Raw genomic sequence first — 26,079 nt, 5'->3', positions numbered from 1 at the left:
CAACGTGAACTTTGGGCGCGGATCAGAAGTCGTGCGGCAGATGATCGTTTTTGTTAAAATGTCCCGGCGGTAAATCGGGAGCTTACCGATCATGTGATCCTGACAAGCTGTTTCCTGGATGTGTGCGTCGTCATTCTCAGCTCTCAGGTTGATCCTCTGAGTCATGAGCAGGGTCTGGAATATTAACAACAATGCAAACGTCAAATAGTAGATATAACATCCCATAATACATCACTAGAATTACCGCCCTGTGGATGTAACGCCTCCACCAGCCATTGCAGTGACCTTTGACCACTGAAATCTAAAAACACCATAAAAACAAACACAAATAAGTGAGTTGTATAAACTCACGTTTCTTTTGATTGGAAGAATCGGCCGCTGTGTTTTTTTCCCAGATGAGCTTTGTCGTATTTTGCTCAAAAGGAACCGAGGAGATTGTCGTTCTTTTCTGCCTTGAGTTTAATTGGGTTATTTTAAAAAAAAGCAGTTTTGGGGAGGTGTGAGAGGAGCTTGTATCATAAAGTGTCCCTCCTTTGTTGTATTTCTGTGGGGAGGAGATAGAGCGACGGCTCGGCGGAACCGCATTAAATGGCTGCTTTGTCAAATAGAGTGGCTGCGATAAGGGCCTCCTCCGTGTTATCCAAATTCACCATCGTCGGGATTAAATTTCCTGCATTATGTGGCGAGACTCTTTTTGACGCCTCCTTTTACTTTCTGTTTTTTCTGCATCTCTCAGCCTCTCAGACATTTCCAGGCCGTTTGACTGACAGATAATAATGGTTAAAAAAAAATATATATATATATATAATAACCCCGCAAGGTCATAACTTAAGCGTTTTTTCCTGCAGCGTGAAGGTAAAGAAGCTGCTGAGAGAAGCCTGATTTGATTTGGTGTATCGTGCATTGGCCTGATGGGCTGTGAGAGATGCAGCCTAAAAGCCCTCAGCCTCGTGGAATCAACAACAACAACAACGCTGGCCTCGGCTGATAATGAAAAAGTAGACGATGAATCGCCGGCTGAGTCAGAGCACAATGCGAATCGATAGGGAGCCTTCGGGGGATGTGATGCTGCATCGTGGGTGTGTTTGTGGACATGTACTTGTTCTGTTGAAGCGTGGAAACCTGTGGGGATCCGCATGTGTGTGCAAACAGAGACGAGCCGCACCGAGAAGAAGTCGGTCTGTCACACTTACGGCCGTATCTGGACAGATCTCCATGTCGCCCTTCAGGTCGCCGTGCTTCTTCGGCGTGGACATTCCAGGCGGCGGCGCAGACACGCAGTTGCCCTTCACGGCCGTCCTGCGAGAAAAAAAAGAAAGAAAAGAGATTTGTTTCCTTTATCAACTCAGCAGGTAGAAAGCAGCGGTGTAGATTTTTCAGCTCCTTATATTTTCAGAACAGGCTCGTTACTTTTGCTTTAATTCATTTTAAGGGGAACAGAGAGCGGAGATGCTCTAAGTGACGATGTGTGCGGACGCTCACCGTGGAGTCGTAACTCAAACAGACAGATGCTGTTGTAGCTGGTTATCGCTTTCTCTGAACACAGGTCTAAAGCAGAGGCTCCAATTTAATTTAGTAGAATTCATCTGTTAGCTGATGCTTGCAGTTAAAATAAACCATATATTTATGTCTTTGCATAAAAGATTTGTTTATTTTTTATGTGTGGTTGAATTTGTATTTTTTTAGTTATTTAAAAATCCATTCCAGCTCAGTTCATGTTTGATTTTCTTGATGTTGTCTCACACACCTGCCGAGAAGCTCTTTCACGAACTGGTCTTTGCCGATAAACGCCGTCGAGCATTGGATCTGACTGGCGATCTGACCCATCTGATTGTTGCAGTGGTCCATGATGGAGCTGAGCTTGTTGTTCATCTCCGACAGAGTCTGCACCTCCTCGTTTTTCTTCTTGTCCTTCTTCTTGTCAGACTTCATCTGTTTCCCTCCGAGCACCGATCCGATCTTCAGCTCTTTCTTCTCGTCCTTCCCTTTGGGGGCGTCCGTTTTCTTGCCGCTCAGGGCCGGGAGTTTGCTCTTGCGGAGGCCAAACCAGTTTGCCAGAGAGGGCCCGGTCTTCTGTTTGGCCTCGCTGGCGGCGACCTTGCCCTGCTCTTGACATTTCTGCAAGTTCTCTTCGATTCCCATCATGACTTTCTCCTCAATAGTGCAGGTCGTGGGGCTGACTTTCTTCTCCTCCACATCTGCAGGTCTGTTTGGCGAGTCTGTCTGAGTTTTGACTTCCCTGCTGAAGTCTTGCTCATTAGCGGTGGTTGCTATGCCGACCGCCTCCCGCACAGGGTTCTCTGAGCTGTACACACAAGAGGACGGAGGCTGAAGCTGCGGATGAGAGGCAACTTTTGCCGGCTTACGGATGTTGTTCAAACCAGTCCTGTCGCTGATGGGTAAGCTACGCGCCTCCTTCTGAGATGGGGAGGTGATCGCCTCCCCTTTCCCTGCACCCTGCGACCCCTCGCCTTTAGGGCCTGATCTTGAGTTTCTCTCAGGAAGAACGTTTTGACCGCTGGACCCCGTAATGCCGCCGTAGAGGCTCAGCCTGGTCCTGGGAGAGTGGACCTGGCTCTCCGCTAACACAACACTGGGCACCTCCAGGGAGCCCTGTCTGGAGAGAGAGTTCCCGCGTTCACCTGAGTTGGTGATGATCTGCGTTCGGATTTTTCCCGGCACATCGAGGGCGTTGATGTTGGGTTTCTCGATGTAGTTGGTGCTGAAACTCTGGCTGCGGGCTTTGGCTCCGTTCATCCCCAGGGCCGGCTTTAGATGAGGTTTGGTGGTGACAGATATGGATCTAGAGAAAAGTTGACTGCTCCTTTTCCCCTTATCGCAAACATCCCCCTCCTCAGCAGCTTCCCCTTCCAGTAACCTACTCTGGACGTCACCTTTCCCCTCTGTCGTGGACATCTTGGAGGGGGAATCAATACTGTACGCCGGCTGCACGCTGTCACACTGCGTCGAAGCATTTGAAGTCACTGTTTCCTTGGAGACCGAGTTGATATGATCTTTCTCTTGCTTTCCTGGTACAGACAGACTATTTTTATGGCTGGGGGGAGATTTTAAAAATGCTTTAAACCCCATCGGGATTCGAGTCTTTGAGGCTTTTTCCGCTGAGTTCGGGGACATCATGACTGAGCTGGGTGGACTGACGACAGCTTGCGTCTCTGTCTTACTTTGAGGGGTTTCCTGAAACGCCACAGGTAAACTAATAGAGGCCTTCTGCACTGAGTGATGCACATTTTCGTGGGTTGATCCTCTTTTACTTGCAAATGAGCTCTGGAGCGCGGAGCCTCGGAGGGCACTGTAGGGAGGAGGGACATTCTTAGAGCCTTTAGGTGCGGTTTCGGGTTCGGGAGCACACCCTGAGTTTGCAGGGGGGAGGTAGTCTTTCGTGGTCATTCGCTTGGAAGTGCCTTTCGTCGACGTCTGAGTCATGGCGGGGGACTTTTGAAGGTGCTGACTGGTTTTGTCGACCAGTTTCTGAGGTGAAAGTGCGGTCCCGTAGCCGGCATCTAAGTCTAAACAGTCTTTATCCTTGATGGGCAGAGTACTTTGCATATTTGGTAAGAGTGAAGTGTGGTAACTTGGGGGAGGGCCCCTCACAGTGGTCGGTGTGGCTTGTTGAGCTGCGCCTGGTTTATGTGCTTGAGGCGACCCTTCGTAGTTTGGTCTGATGAGCAAGGAGGTGGTGCGGCCCGGGGGAGGGGGAGGAGAAGGGGACCTGAGTTTGTTTTTGCTGGGTTCACAGTGTTTGTCTCTGGTCGGCTGTTCCACGTTGTCAGCGTACTCCAGGTGCCTCCTCGACAGGTGCGGGGAACCTGCGGAGGAGGAGGAGGCCTTACTCCACTCGGCCCTGCTGGGAGATTTGGAGTTCACTGCCTTCGGGCTCTGGGAGTTTCCTGGCGTCTTGATGAACCTGGAGATTTTAACTGTCGAAGAGGAGGAGGGGGATTTCTCCTGACCAGAGGGTCCTGAGTTGCTCTGTTCGGCGGAGGAGCCCTTAGACAGTCTCAGCGGGGAAGCAGAAGGTTTGTTACGACCTGGTATCTTCGAACCGCTGCACTTCGGACTAGCAGAGTCAGTCATGGGAGGGATCGAGAGGCCTTTAGTGGCTCGGCTGCTCGGGGGTTTGATCAGCTTCCGTTGTGGAGTCAGCTGCATCGATAACCTCTCTGCACTGCTCTCTCTGCTCGTCCTTCTCGTCCTGATCTGATACTCTGAGGGTTTTTCCGGAGATTCGAGAACGCTGTAGTTCCTTGTGTTTGCTGCCGTCTGTCGCGTTGGTCTCTCCTGCGGCACCAGCTCCGTGTAATCAGCAACCGCTTTGCTACCTTGAACGTCCTGTCGAGACCCGGCACCTGCTGTGAGTTTCTGAGCACAAAGTTCGATGGGCTCTCCTTCTGCGTCAAATATGGACAGGATACTTTCCTCAGACTGAGTGCATGTGGCCACTTTGGGCTCCTTAATTAAGCTGAAAGGTCGGGGCCTCCCGTCCGCAGACTGGGTGCGTCCCTGCTCTCGTCTCAAACACTGCTGGGCCAGCAGCTTGGCAGCCTCCCTCGACAGCCTCTTGGAGTCCCTCTCTGCCTGCTCTGCTGGCTGGCTGAAGGACATGCGGACGTCACTGGACCCAGAGGTGAGCTGCGCTGGATCGTCCACATCAGAGAGGTGGTTGGGACCCTCAGGATCAGGGGGCTTGTGGTGCAGCTTGGTTGGTTTGGAAAAAGCTGACATCCGCCGTCCCTCAGGGAGAAAACTGTTAATGAAGCTCATGAGTTTCTCAGGATGCTCTTTCGAGTCGTAACCTGAGGGCTGTTTCGTAGCCACGGGACCTGAGTCACCTCCACCGTCCTGGATCCCCTCCCAGCTGCATAAACTCTCTGAGATGCTGCGGGAGCGTCTCCTACAGTAAAACCATCCGTCCTTGGTGGGGATGTTGTCTCCACGGTTGGAATGTGCCAGTTCATCGTCTGCATCATCAGAATCATACGAGAACTTCTTGGCCCCGGCAGCAGAAGTTCTCCCCTCCTGTGTGGGCTTGGAAACCCCTTTGCCAGTGCTCTTGATCCCCAGGGAGTAGATGCCCTCGTTGGAGTTCATGCAGTCTTTGTCCCCTGACCTTGAGACCCTGGATGAACACGAGGAGCTCCTGTGTCTCCTCCTCTGAAGCTTTCTGAGTCCCTCCAGGATGTGGCTCTCCTTGCGTCGTGTGGGCACCTGCTCCTCCGGTGGGGCGCAGATGTTACTGGGAGCTGATGAACCCAAACTCAGCCTCTTCTCCCAGGTCAGGGACGACTACAGGGCGGAAAGTGCAAAGACAGAAAGGGTCAATGTCACAAAACCTGCTGCTTTTTAAACGCTCATCTAAGAAATTAGATTAATTAGGGCAATAAAAATAAAATCAAAGTTCCTAAAGAACCTGTATCAGGGATCTTGTGCGTGCTTACCGTTTTCCCACAGGAGCGTCCGTCATTCCAGGTGTAGGAGCCGCTGGAGAATTCGCTGCATGCGCTCGACAGCGACAACTCGCTGCTGCTGCAGCTGCTGCGCGGGTAAACAGGCGCCGCCACCGTCAGACTCAGCTGGCTCAGACACTTGGTCACAGGCAGACCGGACTTTCCGTTCGACTGGACCTCCTGAGAGGAGACGTGACGTTAGAGAGAGACATCTTGTGCAGGAAAAATTCGTTAACCCTCGGAAAATAAATGGTCTTATCGTAAGTTTCTCTTCTACACTTCACCTACACGTCACCGCAAGACAGCAAATCCAGTTTGCATCTCATTGCAGAAAATTTGATTATGCAAATAAACGATTCAAAATAAGGAAACAGGATCCATCCACTGTCACAATTAGTGTCACTTGTGTGTATCACTTAACACGTGCTCTTCCAGAGGATGTGATTCTCTGGCACATTCACGTAACTTGAGGATTTATAATTCACAGTATTATTATTTCATTTCCTCGGTCGTCTTCCCAGTTGATCAGGTGACGTCCTCCGAGGGGGGAAAAGCTCAAAAGAATAGAGCAAACTCATTTTCAGACCTTAATGCATAATACATAAGATGAGTAATGTACCACAGTGTCCTATGGAGTCGTTTTTACTGACGACGAGTCTCAATCGATGCTTTTCTGGTAATATGACAAGGATTTATTCCTCTTAGTGCCGGCTCTTCCTGCTGAGGGCAGAGGAGGGGTCACGGCCCCCTGCTGTTTGCTCTGTATTTTAATATCTTCTAATGATTTCTTGAGGGGTGCAGTTATGCTACCTGGACGAATTACACGACGGAGAAAAAGAATAGCGCCCTGCGTCATGCGTGTTTGAGCTCACATTAGACGGAGAGTCCGTGTTCCTGGAAAGCAAGAAGGCCTTGCTCCGCTCCGGCTCCAGAAGTAAGTCTGCGGCAGACAGATCCATGATGCGGGAGTGGAGTTTCTGAAAGGCAAAGGAAGGACACGCCGTCGTGAACATCGGGGATTTCAGGAAATTAAAAGGAGCGTCAGTGCATGATCGGAGATGGACACAACAACAACAACAACAACAACAAAGAGCGATGAGGAGATATGACGTTAAATTCTTTTTGTGGCGTCTCAGAAAACCACTTCAAATTTAATATTTATAAAAATTTGTCGGCTCTTATGCTAAATCATAAATATCGAAACACACATTTTTTTCCACATACAATAATTTGACAGCCGAACAAGTGCACATCGGATTCCCTTCAGCGGCGCCACACAGAGCTCGGATTCTTGCCTCAAAGTCATTAATGTCATTGACTGAAAAAAAAAGAATGTGAATCGGAAATAATTGCATCAGGGAGTAAGGGATTCCTTTTGATTTTTTTCCTTTAATTCATACGCTCGTCCGCAGCCTCCTCTGTTATTTAACTCTTCAGAGAGGAGGATACAAAACCAAATATATTTCCACGTTTTAATCCCTGAGCTTAATTACACAACGTTCCCTGCGCTCAAATTAACTTAAACTGGAAATGTGCTGGAACAAAACACTTGATCTTACACCGCGTTTCATGCCAGGAGTAAAAATTACACAATCACACACACTCACACACGTGTTTGTGTTGTATGAAAGGTAGTGACCTTCATTTTTCTCTCCTCAACTTTCAACATCCTGGAAAATCTTCGATGCGAGCTCGTGATGAAGCTTTCAGAGGGGCCGACTTTTTAACCGCCAGCGACTTGGTCACGGCGCCATGGAAACACATCGCCACCAGGCTCAGTGTTTGAAAACCTTGATGACCTTGTTTAATTGAGTGTATTTCTGAATTTTGTGGAATTAAAATCACCAAATATGCAGATGTGGTGGATTCGTATGATTTTCGGCCGCACTGGTTTGGACTCTAAAGACGGCAGATGGCTTTTTATCCACTTTTAAAGTCATGAAATTGAAATTTGCTCCGATGCCGCATCCCTGCAGCTCCTCGCCATCCACTCTGGAAGGGAGTGGCTGAGGTGTCACAGGAGGCTATGATCTTATCGCAGCGTGCCGGATTTCACCTCCTCAGCAGCCTCATCAAGGATTCAGTCAATAGTGTCAGAGGGTCACTGAGGGGGGGTTAGTCAAAGGAAACGGTAGATGACAAGGGCGGGTGTACGCCGCTTGAACTTCTTCAGGTTCAAGGCCGAGATCTAAAAATTCCCATTAATGCCCGGAAGGCTGTAATACATCATGCAAATATTGGCCTTTTATTAATTATTGGATAAAGTCGGGAATAATGACATTAGTGCAGGACCGTGTCCCTCTCAAGAAAGATTTAGAGGTTTACTGCGAATGTTCTGTGTCGGTTTGGGCTTGACAGCGGTCGTATTTCAAGATAATGAATATCAGCCGAGAATAGCAGCATCCAAACAAATATATCAGTATTGGCACCTGCTGTCAAAAACACAGGGGTTGAGGCGTCCTGAGACACACAACACACACATAAAGTCTGATCTATGTGTCCGATTCATCACAACAAACACTACACAAAAAAAAAAAAGGAAATGAGACAAAGATGAAACATATTTAAGTGTCTATCTTAAATAATCCGCTCTGCAAATGCTTTCATGGAAATTAATTCTTGAATTCTTGTGAATTTCATCTGCAGAAAACTTCAGCTAATGGATCTTTTTGGCAGCGTCGAGTGTGTGACTACACAGCCTGCAGTAATGAGGTCACAGGCGCTCGTGCTGTGTCCTTGGGGCCCTGAAGTAGCTTCGGAAATGGCGAAGCATTTGTCCCGGTAATGGGCCGCTCAATTGCCACTTGCCTGTCATACTTGATAAGCAGCATAAGTGGATGGGACTGTGCGACTGGTTATTTTCCCTCGGCTGCCGCGGTTTAAAGAAAACAACCGTCATTTTTTAAGTCAATGCCAGGTTTTCCTGAAATGAATACGTGGCATCATTTTTGAAAACGCAACTGAGGCAGCTGAAGTCGGTGGAGGTGCACGACTGGTGCAGCCGCCATCAAACGCTTCACGGTTCCTTATCAGAGAAACTCAAGACGCCCCGCGGGGAACGAGAGAACGTTTAATTACCGATAAGCAAAAAGGTCCAGAGAAAGATGGGAAACGATACACTTGTGTGTGTGAGAGTAAATCTCTCTGCTTCAGGCTCCGGGAGAGAAAAAGAAATTAAACTCAGACATATTTTTTATCAATAAAACAAACAGATACCTTCAGAAATGCGGCAGAGTTCGTATTTTGCTAATATCTGACATTTACACAAAGAATTTAAAGGAGTGCTGCTCCCCGTCCCTGAAAAAAACTGGGATTTTCTTTTCCGCTGAATCCCTTTCAAAGAAAACACGTTAACACTCATGTGTGAATGTCAACGCGATGCAAGTCCATCGTGTTTCTGAGAGGCTGAATTCACATCTCCAGTGAGACGGCCCCTCTTGGTCCCCACAGTGGTGTCATCAATATCGCTCCTCAGGCTTTTTATATTGCTGTTTCACTTGACGATCTCCCAGTCTGTCCAATAATGGAGCTGAAAGTAGCAGGAGGTGACAGAGAGCTTTACAACACACCCACAGCCATATTATCTCTCCTTCCTCTTCCTTTCTTTTTTCTTTTTACTCCATTTACTCCATTTCTGCCGCTTTTTATTTTGCCCTGAGTTTTTCATTTCTACCTCCTTGTCGTCTCGGCGCTCACGGTCCTCTGCTATCTCATCCCTCTCCATTTTCACCCTCCCGTCCTTCCCCGCTTATCTACCCTTGCTCGCCTCATCTCTTTTCATCCTCATCTCTACAATTTCTCTTTTCTCCTCCACTCGAGAAGGACTGACGGCTCTGTTTCCCTCTTTCTTTTCTTTGTGGCTGTATGCTCTTTTCATGTTGACAGCGAGGGGGCCCCGCGGCAATTTGCGCTATTAATGAAATCCTACTTCTCAAACTGAGCCCACTGGCCTGCGATGCCAGTTGACAATAACGGGTTTAAACATACAGTGGCAGGTCTGTCGGTTTCATAATTACACTTTCAGTAAATTAAGCTGCTTTCAAAGCTGCACTGAGGTCTGCACGTATTCCTGAGATTCTCTGGAGGAGCTGTAAGTAAGAACGGAAATGTCTGACTCCAGAATGTCCAGAACTTTTTTTCCAGTGTCCAAGTAAAATGTCTGGAAAAAAGCTCATGTGAGAAAGCGAGAGGACGTGTTGATGAGGTTCTAACACCTGACGGACGTGAACCTGGAGGAATGCAAATGTCTCAGGGTGAAGAAGAGGAGCTGTACACGGAGAAGACGAGGAGATTCCAAGCTTTTGGCGATAAGGGCGAGCGCCGGTGTGGATGAACTAAACACTGATCTTTCCGCAGCAGAATTTATTCATGTGAACGAGACCAGGACAATCTCCTGCTGCGTTTTTGCAAACTCAATTTTCCGCACATTTTCCGACTGAAACGAGCCTCAGAGTTTTTCAAAAGGATCAAACAGATGAACCGAGGCACTTTTCAGCCCCTTCAGATGAGAGAATGTGGAGTTCGAGGAGAATCTAAGTGCAGTGGTCATCTTGTGGGATGTGAAGGTGATAACTCGTCTCTTCCCGCAGAAAGATTTTTAGAAGTTTGTGCATATGTGAATCCTAGACTTAGAAAATAAGAACATTTAAACTGCGCACATGCAACCTCAGCCTGAACCACAAAGCCAGATAAAGCAAAACAACTACAAGGGATTCACGCTTTTAAACGACTCCTTCATCTCTGCTTCAAAGCCGACCAGAAAACAGCTTCTGACAGAGACAAAAAAAAAAAAAAGATTGATGTAAAGGAGAGAAAGTTTTCTTAAATCAAAGTATTTACAGTCTTATGTGCAGCCTCTGTCTGTGGCTGAGACCCCGGAGCACTTTAATAACAACCCAAAGAGAAAAACAACTTCAAATGCATGAGAACAAGCGCTCAGGCGTGTGTGCTGCAGGAGCCGCTGCTTCATTTGAAACCTGAGCGCGTGCAGGCGAGGCTGAGTGTGAGTGGGTAGGTTTACACTGCGGCGTCTCTGCGACCAAGAACAACTATCATCCCTCAGGTCTGTTGAGCTGTTTAGCTCAGTGGCTAATTTATAACTTCTGCATCCAGAGCAGCTCCGACTGACTGTGAGAATAAATCACGACTTAGCGTGAGTCCGCCTTTCCCCTCACAGTAATTTGATAATCCCCGCCCCCACTCGCTCCAGTGAATCTCCTTAACGGCAGAGTGTGACAGTCAGTGAGGTGTGAACCTCTGCGTGGGCGAGCGTACCTGGAGGAGCAGGTCGGAGGCCGGTTTTATCCGCTGCTGGAACAAAATACCCAGCGCCCGATTCTGCTGCTCGAGGTCGAAGACTCTGGTCCGCAGCTTCAGACACTCCTCCCTCAGATCCTGGATCAGAAGAAACACAGTCAGAGCGTCACAATGAAGAACATGTCATCAAACCCCTGAACTGTAAGTACACATTAAATAAGAGACGTCATGACTGACAGCTGAGATTGATGGAGACGTGTCATTTGTCTTTATCTGCAGTCGATGGTCAAACCGGAAAAATGGAAATAAGAGACAAACCTTCTGGGTGAGAAGCGCCTGCACAACTTGATTCGCCACCTTGAAAAGAAGTGAAAGAAGAAAAAGAAGAAGAAGAAGAGTCACGTTAATGTAATTGTGATGACCCTCACAGGCTCTTTGTAGACAAACCCAATTTACACATGAAGTGAATTATTATGATCACACACACACGACATGTCCTCTAGTGTCTAACTCACTTCCTAATGGTTGTATCGACAGCGTGATGTAGGAGCAGAGGTGTTCCTGGTTTAAGTGATGTTGTGCCGAGGCCTTATTGGTCTCACACGCTCACACTCGCCCACATTTAGACCGCAACGCTGAAGGAGAAGCGTCTCCGATTACTGCCCATTGATTGCCCATTAACAACGTGTGAAGCCACATCAGCTGCTCTGAGTGCACTCACTTTCGTTTATGGAAAGAGCAGAGACGGGAGTAAATATGGTGAAACGAGGACACCGGCGTTGACGAGTTACAGATCTGCCTCTTGTAAAATAACAGAGCGATCAAACAAAAGCGTGATGGTCCCTCGGACAGAGAGTTTGAATTCTTACCGACTTTCATGTGAGTGAGCGAAACGAAAAACAAGTCTGCCCGCGCACAAATATTTACACGTGCAGCTGGTCTGACATAAAAAACATAGACATCCCTTCTGTTACAAAGCAGGCTTTAGGTTTTTGTTGTGCGCAGCGGTTGGAGGGACACACACACACACCGCTTCTATCGTTAAAACCAGATCATTAGCAAAAAAACCTTCCTTCCACAGACAACAACCACAAAGCAGCTGAGAGGTAAACACGGAAGAAGCCGAGCGGAGTCGTCTCGGTGAGGGCAGGGAAGCAGAGAGAGGAGACGGGGGCTGAATTCACCCCCAGATATGATCCGTGGGGGGATGCAGACTCTAACTTGAAAATACATTGCAGCACCATCTCATATTTTTTCACTTCTTTCCAATCTTCTTCCTCACCCCTCTTCTGTGTCTCTCCCCTGTTCCCTCCTCACCCATCTCCCCCACCCTGCGGGGCAGGTCGGCTCACTCTGCTGAGCCTGTTGGTTCCAGGACAAACTGTGCAGCCCGTCCCCGCCGGACATGCTTCTCTCGAAGCAGCGGCGCTGGTTTATTCCTCTCATGTGGCTCCTTGAGCAACACTTATCAGGCTCCCATTAATAACCAGAGGGCAGAGGAGCGGCACTGTTATGTAAACCACCAGTTCACGTCAGGGTAAGGATGAGCCAGACGCAAATAATGGGCCGGTTTTAAGCATCGAACAGTGAGATCTCTGCTTTTATGACACGAGCAGAATGTGATTTGTGTATTTTTACCATCTCAGCACAACGATCTAATTATCGAATGGACCTCGTCCCCCCAACTTAAGTCCAGACTCCTTGTTTGTGCGTAAGAGTTTTTAAAAAGAGGGAAAACAAAGTTTGACGCATAAATCAGGCGTCAGGGAGCTGAGGTTGTTGCTTAATGTAGCGGAACTGAAACAAACGTCTTTATTAAAGTGAGCCAGGAGAGAAATATGGTGCTTTTCTAGGTTAATTGTTCATATCAACGGTTCACCTCCGCCTTTCTCCAGTAAATTGCCCACCTGTGGGGAACACGATGTGCAGAGCAGGACCTCATTAAAACCTCAATGTTCTGCTCATTCTGTTCACGTGGAGTCAGGACACACCTACGCACACTCGCGTACTTCTCAAGGTGAGTAGAACATCTGTGGGGTCGCGCAGCATCCTTGAATGCGGCGTTGGTTCAGATAAACAAGACAAACAACACTCACCTCATCCAGACAGCGCTCGTACTGTTCCCTCTGGCTTTCGTTCTCCGAGGCCAGCGTCGAGTTCTGCTCCTGCAAACAACACACGGAGGCGTTCGGAGTCAGCGCGGCACAAACCTCACGGGGACTTTGGTTACATTTGACGCAACAAAAACAACAGCGGCGGAGACAGAAGCAGCAATCAAGGGGAGCCGCGGCAAAGAGGAGACCTGCTCCGCTGAAGGTCAGATGTCAGCGCTGAGCCTGGACGGCCAATAAAACATTTACAAAGAACCAGAGACGGAAAGGTCAAGGGGATGGAAGTTATGATGGTGAACTTTGGGCCGGCAGCGGGCCATTTGGAGTTCGGACCTAATAAGAATATCTCCTCCACTTGCCAAGCTGCCGAGGCGGCGCCCTATTGATCTCTGGGAGTTTCCAATTTGTCAGCGGTGGGCAGCGTATTAGGAGCTGTCAGCCGGCCTTGTTTCCATCGCCCTCTGCCCTTTAGTAGAAACTACCAGACCCTTGATGAAAACGTGGGAAACATAATTACAATCCAAAACATCCAATTACGACAGAGACAGAGACTAATTAAAACTTGGAGGCCTGGAACACGGATGTAATGGGATTAAAGACCACTGGCGTTCCTCAAGTGTCAGTTTGTGCATGAAATTTCTACTTTTCATGTGATAAAAGTCACTTTTGCATTTAAAATAATCCCTGAAATTGATTTTTTTTCCCTCACACAGCAGAAGATAAACCCACACGGGAGACTATTTTTCTACCTCTGTCATCACACAAAGTGTTTTCTGACGCCTCACTCTGTCGCTACAAGATGTGTTATGTCAGCTCAACCCCCACGTGAATGTTACCGCAGCTTTTATTGTTCAGTGACACACGAGCCTTTAAACGCTGGAACGAGAATCCTAATGTCGCTCTGACATGCGGCGCGCGTCGCAGAACAAAATATCAAGGAAATCAGTTTAGTGGTTCTACTTCTATTCTTCCTGCAACGAGTGCGAACCTTTCATTTGCTTTTGCATGAATTTGCCCGCAGGGTTTTTTTCTCCAGCCCAGTTAATGAACAGTACCAGCGGAGCCGGGCAGCGCTCACTTAGTGTCAGTGGACGTTGTGCGCCAAGCGAGGCGATGATGTACGGCTCCTGCTCCGTCTCCGCGGAGGTGCATCCATCACGCTGCACGGCAGAATGGAATAAAATGGCAGATACGTTTCGATAAAGCCATTTGAAAACGTTATGTTTAGGTAATGTGCTTCATCAGATCGATTAGCAGGACTCGCTGCCAGTCTGACGATAACTTAGAGCCGAGCAGCGAAACGCAATTATCTGCAGCGTTGCTCTAACTAGGGAGTGTTTTCTATCAGGGAGGATTTAGTGACACGTTGGAGAGACAGGAAGCAACGTAAAGAAAACTCTCGTTCTTTTTAATTTGTTCTTTCTTTGTGTGTTTACCATGAAACTCTCGGTGGTTTCAGGGACTTTCTGATTAAAGGACGATTGTCAGTCATTGTTAGACGCTGACAGCAACAAGTAAATAACCTGATGATTTGTGATGAGAAGATTTTTGTCTGATGAGGGGCAGTGGTCACTTTCCAGAACTCACTCTTATTAATTGCTTTAGAGATCTGAGAGGATGGTGTCCAGTGGCATGAGGAAAAAAAACCATCAGCGTGGACGACTGAGGCTGCCGCTGCTGGCGGCGGACATAGCTTCGATTCCCGAGCGTGGAGGAAACTAAAGCAAAGCCGGAGTACGGCCCGAGGGCCTCGCAGCGACTCCCGTGGGATGACTCGGCCCTCCGAACGATGAAAGCTGGAGAATATGATCAGCTGTCACGCTTTCACACAAAACCAAGCCCCGCGCCCTGACAACCGCCAGACAGGCCGGCCCGCGGAGGATCGCCAGGGGTGGCTGCAGAGCGAGGACGTGGAGGACTGTGGAGGAGTGAAGACGGACTGAGCAGGGAGAAGGTGGGTGGAGATAAAGGGAACAAAGGGAAAGAAGTGAAGGTAGAAGGGAAACAGAAACCGTGTGCTGGTGAAGTCGTTACCTCCAGGGCCTTGAGACGCTCCAGAAGGAGCTTGGTTTTGTCTTTGTCCTCTTCTGCTTGGCTGGCATCAGGATCGGCATTCTGCGGCAGCCTGAGGTCCGGCTCGGCTTGAGACGCCGGCGGGGATCCGTTCTCTCCGGGGCCGTCGTGCTGCTTCTGCACTTCCTCGGAGAGTTTATCCTGAAGCACAGACAGCGAGACAAGGTTAGAGGGAAGCAAAAAGGAGAAGAAGAAGAAGGAAAGGGGGAATTTGGCAAAGTAAAAACCTGAGCAGATGGGAGGAAGGCGTTCAAAAGACGGGGACGACAACATGAAAAAGAAGCGAGGAGGCAAGAATCAGAGGGAAGGAGCGAGCGAGAGACGTGGAGAGAGGATCAGATGGGCAGATGGGACAACAAGGAGGCAGCTTCAGCGACAGAGCTCCAAAACATCCCCTAATCCCTAATCATGTTTCATTGTTTTCCAAAGAGTGGCAGTGACCTTGAGGACGCTCATCTCGTCTGGAGCCTCGGCTCTGCCCTCACAGGGTTTCTCTCGCTCTCTGCCAGATTTCGATTCCTCTCTTTCTTCTTTTTCTTTTTCGGCTGTGTGATAATTTACTGCCGGTAATAATTAGCTACTAATCAGGCGTGTTCTGGCGAGCACCGAACGGAAGACAGAAAACTCGATGAGTTCCCTGTCACACTCAAGAGATTTTAATCGCATCTTTTCCCGAGGCCTCTTCGGATCGTCTTGCTTCCACTGAACATCGTCACGGCAACGTTCAAGCTAAACAAACACAATTACAGGTGGAATAAATAGTTCATCGATTTATCATTTGAATTTTTGGTCGCAGTCGCCTAGGGGGTTCTGGGAAACCTTGTTTCACCTGAGCAGCCGTTCGAGGTTTAAAGAAAGCAGCAGCTGCATTCAGCTACAGGACACAAGTCAAACATTTGGACCATTGTTGTGAAAGCTGAAGGTCTGAGGGGATAAAAGTAGAATTCAAAAATAATGGCAAATTGACTGTAAATACAGATGGGCCACATGACAGCTCTTTTAAAGTGAAGCTGGAACATCCGGAGGGCCCCCTGCTGGCTAAAAAAAAAAAGTACAACGTCAGAAAAACTGTAAACTTGAGCGGCAGGACTTTTTTTTTTTTTTCCCTCCTGACCTTTCGATCGATTCGTGACCTCTCAGACTTTTTCCGGCGACCTGCTCGGCTGGTCGTTGAACGATTAATCAGACAAAACAATTGAGAGACAAACTGATGATGAGAGAAGTCGTCAGTCGCAGCATGAAACGGATCAGATCATAACAAGATGAATCCCGACGACGGCCATTTCTCATCTTCTTAAATATGCACTGAATTTCACGATGGTGCTGTTCACCTCGAACCTCCATCTCATCATTATCGGGCCTGACGCTCGGAGCGTGATATATCTCGGTGCACGTGTTTTCATTCTGATCCCATCTTCTAAACATATACAAGGTTTTCACTCTTGTTTGACAGCAGCAGACGACTGAGTTTGAGGCGACGCTTTATAGTCGCGGCTTTTGTTTGGACTGTGAAGTCTGCGGTCGGCTTTGAGAGGCGGCTCATCAGATGGCGTAATTATCTCCACAGAGAGAGAGTGGGGAGGGAGGGAGGGAGGGAGGGAGGGAGGCGTTGGTGGTGGTGGGGACCTCGCTCCTCGCGCTGCCCTTTCAAGTTATTGAGTTTGTCTGCTGAATACACAGAACACAGCTGCAGCGAGAGCACATCGCTGCTGAGGAACGGACGGTGATAAGTTATACAGCAACTGGGAATAACATAATAACCCTGCAGGTCCATTCTGCTCGACAGCACCGAGGTGCGTGAGTACAGCTCAGCACCGAGCGTTCATCAGGGCGGGAGAGAGAAGAGAATTAAAAATATCAAACTCCTCAAATGTTTACAAATCAGTTTGTGGACTTGAACGTCACAGTTTGACCTTCTTCCTATCACGGGGTTGTGGTGAAATGAGCTTCCAGTTAATATTATTAATAAATAACTGATTGAGTGTCTTCTATCTTAATGTGTAATTTTATTTTGACTTGAGTTTTATCTGCTCTTTGTTTTTTTATTTGCAATCATGCTAAGTGTCAATGAGGATTGTCATTGCTGATCCATATGTGGACAAGCACAGAGCTAAAATTAATAGTGAGTTATGACCCGAGTGGATAAAAAGTAAATTAATAAACGTAAATTAAATCTAATTTAATTAACCTTGTTCCTCTTCCAGCAACAAGACAAACAGCGACAGTGACACAAATTTAATTTAAATTTCCATTTGACTTTAATTTTAATATATTATAATTGGGAATTATTAATTCGGTCAAGAGAAAACACCAAATGGTTTTCTGGTTCCTGCTGCTTGTTGGGTCAAATAACAGGGAAACTAAACACAATGATTCGATCATAAATAGACTTCACATCATTTGCATACTAACGCACTGTCATCGTTCCACACATGTTTCACCAGAGTCACATTTTCACGATGAAGCTGTCGCGCCTCAGGACAGTGTCTTCATCACGGCTGCTAATCCCACGTTCCTCGTCCATGTTCTGGAAAGTGCTGGTCTCTTTCTCACTGCCCACTTTTATTTGCTCTCATCATTCAAAGAGTTTTCTACATCTGTTTCTGTCTTTAAATCACAGTGACGGACGGATGTAGTCACTTATACGGACGCTCTTTTTATTGCGGGCTTTCTGTCCTCGTCGTGCCCTTTTCCTGCCGCACCCTGGAGACATCGCCGGTTGTTGAAGACAATAACGTGGTGGCTGTTGTTGTCCTGTGCAGAAAAACGCCCGGTGTATACCCTTAATAAATATTTGCAGACGTATAATCATGAAGGCTGCAAATAAAAGGTTGGGAGGAGAGGAGGTGCTGCTTGTGTAGCTGTAGTCTGGAGGCAACAGCATTTCACCGAGTAAACACGTTAAGATCTAAATTGTGAAGTGCGACCCCGAAGACGACCCCGCGCCTCAGAAATAAACAGTATTACTTATTCTCTCTGCCTCTCCGAGAAATCCCAGCAGCTATTTCTCTTGTGTAACAAGGTCGACAACGAACGCTTTCACCTTGACTCAGTCTGGATTCGTTCGAACACTCAAAGATACAAGATGTCTAATGTGAATGATCAGTGAATTCACAGGTTCCTTCAGCTCCTGTTTCTTTTCTCATCTTTTAAGATTCAGTTACTTTTACCATAAAGTGTTTTCAGGGAAAACTTTAAGCTACTTTGTTTTACAACACTTGAGTTCGGACGAGAGAGCGATCGGACGTGTTTTGGAGAGGAGACTTCCAGAGTGGTGGTGTTTTACCTTGTAGGCCTTCATGATGTCCACTGTGTCCACAGCAGTCTGCTCCAGGACGCCCTGATTCTGCAGCAGCGACCGCACCGTCTCTTCCATCCTGCACACACAAGACACCACGTTAAATCAAACATGTAGCAGGAGGTGACAGAGAACACGATGTTGCTGACACTTCTTAGTTTTCAGTGTTAAACACTCATCGCTGTGGTATTTTTGCCAAACACGTGAGATTATCCAGGCAGCGTCAGGGCTCGTTGCTCTGCAGCTACGTGCCTCTCATATTAACTAGAGGGTACAGTGAGCCACCTGTCTTCAACTCTAACATTCTCCTCGTTCTGCTTCGTACGACGAGCTCACCGGGCCTCGGATAAAATAAAGTGAAAGCTGTGGATTTTTCTGAATAAACAAAACATTGTTTCCTCAGACGCTGCAGCAGTTTTAGCTGGGATTCGTTTTTTTCCTCTCTGTAAGAAACAGTCAGCGTGATCCTGACCTCAGAGTTACAGAGATTTCAAATGTCTGAAATGAGCGGCGTCCGAATGATGAGCGAGCTCACAGGTGCTGTAATGGGATCTATTTTCCAGCGGTTCGACTATTTTATGTGCTGTTTGTTGTTTGAAATGGATCATCAAATGTGTTTTTTACACTTTGTGTAATAGCGTAAATCGCCCCGCAGAGGAAATGTAAAGAGAATGGGACTAAATCGGCGCCAGAGACAAAAGAGGGACGAGCGGTATTTATTTCCTTTTTTAAATCCTAACTTCTGCTCGGTGCACTGCGGCTGGACTGAGAACAAAATGTGCAAACATAGGAGTCACTAACTTATTGTGTATGATTTTGTGGGCGGTTGTCCGTGCACGGCCGCATGCGTGTGTGCTGATGGTTTGAATTAAGTGCAATCACGGCAGCAAACACCGAGCGAGTGACCTTGGCCTTCGAGACCCGGCCTGCTCGCAAACAATCTGCGCCTCTGTTTTGTGCTGCAAACGCTGCAAGCTGCATGCAAAACAGGTGCCAGAGAGCGCATGTAAAAAAAATGCCTCGTCCTATTTCCATCTGAATGAAGAGCCACACGCCATCTTCATCCCTCCAGCTACAGGATGAACTCTGACCCGACATGGATTCACTTTCCGATCCTGTAAAAAAAAATTAAAATGGAGCGGCACAGCAGCAGATAAGCTACGTGAGATGATCTGGGACCAGGCCGGGATCCTGGAAATGGAAATGATGAGATGTGACAGTCAGGAGGGAGTCGGCGGCAGGTGGGGAGAGACACACCACAGGGGGAATAATCTGAATTTCACGACAACTTTCTGCTTCTTCTTTTACTTTTTGGATTCACAGCGAAGTGAGGAGAGACTCAGAGTGATTCACTCAGTCTGCTGCAAATCGTTTGTGTTAACAAGGACCATCACCTCTTTGTCTCGCCAGTCTCCAACCATGACTCATGTGTTTGTCAGCGCGCGACACAGTCTGCAACTTGTCGAGTCAATAAACAGAGCGTGAATCATTGACAAATAGGGTTTGACCAACCTCTGCAGGTTCTTGACACATTTACAGACACAACATGTGTGAACCATAGACTGGAAATCAAGATGGAGCCATGTCAGCAGATGGGACATGGAGCAAAGATGGTTTCTGGTCAGTTTGTTCCCTCTACATATAACTGTGGCCAGCAGCCAGACAGCTTAGCTTAGCATAAAGACTGGGAACAAAGGGAAACAACTAGCCTGGCTCCGTCCAAAGGTAAAAAAATAAATGTATATGATAATCTATACGTTCTGGTTTAATAATTCCTTGAAACAAATTTCAAGAAAACACTGTGAACATGTGGATTCTGTAGTTTATTCCCATGCATATGTTTCATCCAGACTTTGTTATACAATAAATGTCCCATCTCCTGTGATCGGCCCTGGCAGTGGGTGAGAATGAGCGCAGGCAGGCAGGATGGAGCTCGCTCCACCATCTGTCCCGGCTGAGCCATAAAGCCGCCTGTTAATCGGGCCGCTCGCTGCTGACTGAACGCCGGCAGAGCAGAGCGTCAGGCGGAGCTGGTGGCAGATTGCTCCGGTTCCTGCTTTAAACGCTGCCCTTAATCAGCACATCCTATAGAGCACAGAGGACGTGACACAGACGGCTTTGGAGTCCGGAGACGCTGACACTGGGGTCAACGACTGGACGACAGACATGATGAGCATGAAGAGTAGGTGACGGTTTGATATCCTTTTGAAAGGATTTCTACAATCTGCAACGACTCTTCCGCCAAACTGGATCAAAAGTTTTCTCACCGCTGCAAAATAATAAAGACTTTCAAAGTATTTCTTAAGTTGTGAATGTTTCTCTTGGATCCGAAGCAGGAGGAAAATGTAATGGTGCCATCCTGTGGATTCGGTCAGTGACGGATATAATGTGAGGTTGATGCAGGATAAATTTGTGAATGTGTTTAAAAAATTAAGCCTGAAATGAGAAATGTGGGAAATCATTAGCGAGCGAACAGATGGAGTCAGAATTATCATGACGCTCGTACCTGAAGCCAAATCAGTGAGGCGATGAATGAAAAACTGAACAAATGATAGCAGCGTTTTGTTTTCGTAGCTGGCGTGGTCGCACATGCATAAGTTCCAGACAAACTTCCCAGCATGCTCTCTGGTGAGACCTCAGTGACCTTGACATTATTAAGTGGCAGATGCCTGTTTCCTCGTGTCGGGGGGGGGGGGGGGGGGTGTAGCGTTCACTCGCACCTGAAAGAGACTCTTTGTGTTGATGAACGAGGGCAGACGGGTCTGCAGCTGCATCGCTGGACGCATCCTGACGACACTGAGGGACGGAGGTTCGATATCAGATGTTAAAATGAGGAATGTGCGGCATTTCGTTAACTAGAACCAAACAGACTTTTCAGCGGAGGAAGAAAACGTTCGGTCGACTGTGACGTTAACGTCGGTCACATCTGTGTCATGTTTAAAGATCTTTCAGAGTTTCTCAACAAACAATCACATTCGAGATCCAGAGGAGAGAAGTTATGGAGAGCACATGATCTCCTTGTTTCCTAAAACAACTTACTTTACAATTATGACTCTATTCTTGTAACATTATAGTTTTATTGTCTTTATATTACAACTTTCTTCTGATTCTTCCTGAATGTACGACTTCATTCTCTTAATATTACAACATTAGTTCTGCAGAGATATTTGCTCTTGTGCCTTAAATCCATTCATCATCTTCTCTTCCTGCTGTGGACAGCCACGTCCCACTAGTCACTACTAATGTCCCGCTGACAACTAATACCAACACTTATCAATCAAATCACTGAGACGTCCTTGGAAAGTATTTGTGGGAGCTCTAATTACGAGTTAATAAAACGTAGAAAAGCACATTTAAGTAAACAAATATCAGTTTCAGAAGCGGTAAATCCTGCAGAGGGGAGAACGAGACGAGTGTCCGAACAAAACATCCCATAAAATAAAACAGCGCAATTCGTCAGTATCGTAAATTCCGACAGTTGAAAGCTATTTACAGGAAAGACGGAGCTAAATGCAGATGATGGATTGGATATAACTCAGATGACAGAGCATTAGTTGATAGAGAAAAAAAATCTGCTCTGCTCAGTGTGACGGTGTGATCAATCTCGAAGCGCTCGTCAACGACCTATTGAAAACACCATTCAGGGGAGCAAGGACGAGTGTGTGTGTGTGTGTGTGTGTGTGTGTGTGTGTTCTGAAGGCACGTATGTGGAGATGAAAGCAAATCCTGACTCTCCTGACCCTCGCGCCGCACAGACTGAATTTCAAACACGCCATTCGTCAGCAGAGCAGGAAATACAATTAAGGGTCCAATCAATTTCCAGCCTGAGGTGTGACGATCTTCAGGCGATCACACCCCCCTCACCTCCACACACACACACACACACACACACACACACACACACACACACATGATCGCAGGCTGTCCAGAGCTTTGAAGTCACAATGAATCACGGAGGTGAACAATGAGGGGGATCATCGGGACGCACCATGACAATTAGAGGAGAAACTCTTCGTGGCGTCTCACGCTGTTCACATACGGAAAAACTTCCTCCCTTCTTCTTCTTCTTCTTCACTCTTTAGCCATCGAGTAACAATGACATCAAACGAAGTGCTTCATTCAAAACTATTTCTATTCATTGAAAGTGCAAATGACAAATTCCTTCGCAGACCTGAGAATGATCAAAAGACCAGGAACTTAAAATCGTCGGCTCAAAAACTTACCCCATCCTGGGCTTTGCTCCTTTCCTAACTCCGCCATTTTTCCTGAAAAACGCCAGATAAACTGTGCAGCCGTCCCTGAGCTCCATACGTAGAGACATGCGAGCGTGCGTCCAGCCCTGCGCTCTCTCACAGCTCCATCAAGTGACCCAGACGCTGCGGCTGAAATGTGGGTCTCCGGGATAAAATAGGCCATGCAGTCGCTCAATCGACAGACAGCATGGTCGGCCCCGTGGCCGGGTTACACAGCCGGCCTGACAGCAGATCTCCTGCTCTCATTTTCTACTTGCCGTGTCTCCAGTGTGTCATTATCCGACACTGGCCCTGTGCAAAGACAGAGATCTGGCAGGCAAAGACTTTCCCATATGTCCCACGTTAAGCCCTCTCCAAAGGAGAAGGGCCCCCGCTGGGAGACAGGCCGGTAGTCTGGGATCAGATGGGAATCGGGGATGGTTTGTAGGGATGAAGCACGACTTACAAGAGGGATCCCCCTGTTTTTGTCAGCCAGCGTGTGTGTCTGTGTTTACATGCTGCAGTTGTGTGCGTCTTCGCTGGTGATTAAGAAGCTTTGGCGTCGCTAAAATCAACACTTTCCGTGCTCGGAGGCAGCGCACCAGGACGCTCGCAGCACGATCACAGATCTCTGCAGGACATCTCAGATTTCTGTTCCCAACGATCTTCTCTCCAAATGTGCCACATTTCATTAGCACGGTCTTTACATGCTCGCTTGTTTATTCCAGCCTGCGCTCCCCTGCCAATGACCGCCTGCGTCTTTGCATGTATCACAGCTCGGACTCTGAGGAGCTGCTGATCTGCCCCCTGCTACGGTTGGACGTCTGTGCTGCCAGCCACATATTTTGTTCTGAATTAAAAAAAAATCAAAGCGTGGCCTTTTCTACGCACTGTTTTACTTTGTTGTCTTTCCCTGAAAGAAACCTGAAGATAAGGATAACAATCTGAGAATGAAATGAGTTTTACTAAGAGAACTATAAAGATCAGAGTCAAACAAACCGACAGAAACAAACCTCTGACACAAGAAAGAAGCTCTGGAGATGGAAAGAACCTGCACATCAGCGGAGACACGTCAGCGCTTCTCCGTCTGTCTCCGCTCACACTCTCACTTTATCAGCGCTGTCAGAGGCTCAGGTCGACCGAGACCCTTTAATCAGATTTGAACAAATTTGAAAATCCCACTGCGGCTGAAATGATAGAGCGAGAACAATCACCTGGTTGTGTGGCTGAATCGGGGCCATCGTTAGCCCTCGCATGACCGACGCATCGACGGCTGCAATCGCCTTATCTGACGTCAATGAGCTCCCAAAGAAACCTGTCCTTTTTTCACACAAAATTATTCCATTCTTCTTCTCAGACTCCGTTCCAGCAAATCACTTATGTACGCCCACCGGGTGATTGCCAAGCTTAACCCAACGCTAAGCCACTCTTATCCTCTTAGAGCTGTTTTGTAGAAAACATGCAAGGAGACCCTTTCTCAGACGTGACCTCGATGAAGAGCGAGAAACTAACTTTTTCCTTTTTCTGGTGAGAGGTCCAGCGTTGGAGCCTTGGGGACAGTAAAAGTCGAAAACATCAGTCATGCCCGTTACAGCGGGGTAGTATTACAAAGGTCGGTGCCCTCGCGACCGCTGACTCTTGCCGGCGACCTTTGACCTTATCAACAAGACACACATGCCTAGAGAAATAGAGATCAAGAGGCCGGAGACTCTGACCGTCATATTTCATTCCGATATTTGTCAACCTACTGCTGGGACAAAGACCCTCCGACACCAGACGGCTTTATTAAAACACACTTTTGCTTCATTCACGTATTTTTCTTAATTATCTGATTACAAACGTCAGAAAACGTCCTCGTTTAAATCCAGATTCTTTCTAGAACAACCAAAACGGCTTTACCAGAAGGTTAAAACCAACCGTGTGTGAAGAGAGTGAATTAAAATGAACATATGGAGGAAACCAGATTTAGGTTCCACCCCCCCCCCCCTCATCCCTGCAGCGCTCCCACTACATTTGGAAGGATTTAGACTGGAAAGTCATGATGGTCGTCCCACATGTTCACCTCTGGCCAAAGGAAGCAGTTAGCAACGAGGAAGCTTTTGAATCCTCAAGAGCGCGTTGCTGGATGCGTCAACGCGTCGAGGTTACAGGCATGTGTGTTCCACATGTGAGACGGAGGAAGACGTCCCAGTGGGAGACCTCCGCCACGAGGACGGCAAGGAGTCCATTACTCACACCCTGAGCCACAACTGCTCCTTAGACGGGTCGTTTATGAAGCGGGGAAGATTGAGTGGGAGGTGGGTCAGGGGTGGAGGATACTGTGGAGCTGCAACATCCAGACCATAATATATAAATCAGGGATTTTAAACTTTCCGAAATGGTTTTCTTAATTTTCTTAGAGTGTGTTTATTAAAATATCCTCGTTCATATAACATTTAACTGAATGTGTGTCAACTGCAGCAGCTGCCAGACAAACCAGATCTATACGGCAGCCACCAGGTCAGTCTGAACTACACGCTGTTCGGCTGCAGGCTACAATCTGTGAGCACCAGCTTCACCATCCCGAGCGAGCGGCCGAGCTAACATGACGAGAGGACGGCTGCCCTACTTTGGCAAAAAGCTTGTAATCTGACCTCTTTCACCACGTCTATAAACATCATAACTGCCCTGTTTAATCCCGGCTGGAAGTTTAGTGTGTGTGTGTGTGTGTGTGCAACAGTGTTTGTGCTGACATAGTTATGAGCCAGTGACAAACTCAGCGTGTGTGGATTGTGTGTTCTGATAAAAAAAAAAAAAAGAAAGAAATGGATGATTGGTATTGAAGCTCCGGCAATTTAGAGCAAGTGATCAAGTAGAAAAAACCCAAATTAAGTTCAATCAGACGTAATTCCCTGCTGGAATTTGGGGAGCGCAGCTGAAACGGACCAATAAGTCCACTGAATATGAGCCGCGCCAGAAATAGTCCAGACACTTATTATCTATTTAACAGCCCCGGTCCCCATTGGGCAGGAGTAAGGAAGTGACTTCAAAAGGCTGACCCCCCCTCCCCATCCCGTTAATGACCCCAGATGTGTCGTCTTGAACAGGGGCCTGATTCATCGGGTTAAAATCCTGCAGCCTGCAGCCGCCACGGCGCGCAGGGGGGCCACTTCAAATTAAAACACTCGGGCGAGGCGTGGCTGGACGCTTGGATGATTAGAGGAGAGGGCATTGATCTGCAAACACAGTGCAATCACTCAGCTCGCTCTCTGCTCTGCCGCTCCAGCTGCGGTGCAGCGGTAATGAGAGTAGCACATGAATGCATACAGTACACGCACGCACTCGCGGGTCTCTGAAACTTCACTCTGCGGAGCGTGGCGGGATCTCAGCCTGAGCGTGACCGTCCAAACAACACGTCCAGACTTGAAAAGTGCTGCCATTCCTGCCTGTTTACATCATCTGCCTCGTTGTATATGCACGTGTCCACGCATGTTCTCACACACACACGGGCTGTAAATCTGCAGGCACCAGTCATCGCCGGCTGCTGTTGTTGTTAGTCCAGCCGTAAGTCTCCCATATCCTGCCACCAATGATTCAAAGTCAAGAGGAACGTAAACGCCCCTGGTTTTGCTGATGAGCCCACATGCATTCTGGGTGACGATGAG

General features: G+C 47.7%; 1 protein-coding gene across 11 annotated transcripts in view; it reads right to left on the bottom strand.

Moving 5' to 3' along the window:
- Window positions 1–26,079, bottom strand: part of LOC109645447 (nck-associated protein 5-like) — a 104,401-nt gene that overhangs the window by 11,969 nt on the left and 66,353 nt on the right. For 9 of the 11 annotated variants that reach the window (XM_069520987.1, XM_069520986.1, XM_069520984.1 and 6 more), the window contains 10 exons: window positions 18,192–18,282; window positions 14,867–15,046; window positions 12,818–12,886; window positions 11,040–11,078; window positions 10,740–10,859; window positions 6,338–6,442; window positions 5,457–5,645; window positions 1,748–5,304; window positions 1,194–1,299; window positions 87–174 (listed from right to left, as the gene is read on the bottom strand). In XM_069520987.1, the coding sequence (XP_069377088.1) occupies window positions 87–174; window positions 1,194–1,299; window positions 1,748–5,304; window positions 5,457–5,645; window positions 6,338–6,442; window positions 10,740–10,859; window positions 11,040–11,078; window positions 12,818–12,886; window positions 14,867–15,046; window positions 18,192–18,282 (4,544 nt within the window). Of the gene's footprint in view, window positions 1–86; window positions 175–1,193; window positions 1,300–1,747; window positions 5,305–5,456; window positions 5,646–6,337; window positions 6,443–10,739; window positions 10,860–11,039; window positions 11,079–12,817; window positions 12,887–14,866; window positions 15,047–18,191; window positions 18,283–22,426; window positions 22,749–23,649; window positions 23,814–26,079 lie in introns of those variants that run through there. The other 2 variants (XM_069520993.1, XM_069520990.1) reach the window with 2 other exon arrangements.

Source organism: Paralichthys olivaceus, chromosome 24 (assembly GCF_024713975.1).
Source record: "Paralichthys olivaceus isolate ysfri-2021 chromosome 24, ASM2471397v2, whole genome shotgun sequence".
NCBI classification, from domain to species: Eukaryota; Metazoa; Chordata; class Actinopteri; order Pleuronectiformes; family Paralichthyidae; genus Paralichthys; species Paralichthys olivaceus.
The sequence above is the reverse complement of the archived record's forward strand: the minus strand, read 5'-3'. Positions and strand labels throughout refer to the sequence as shown.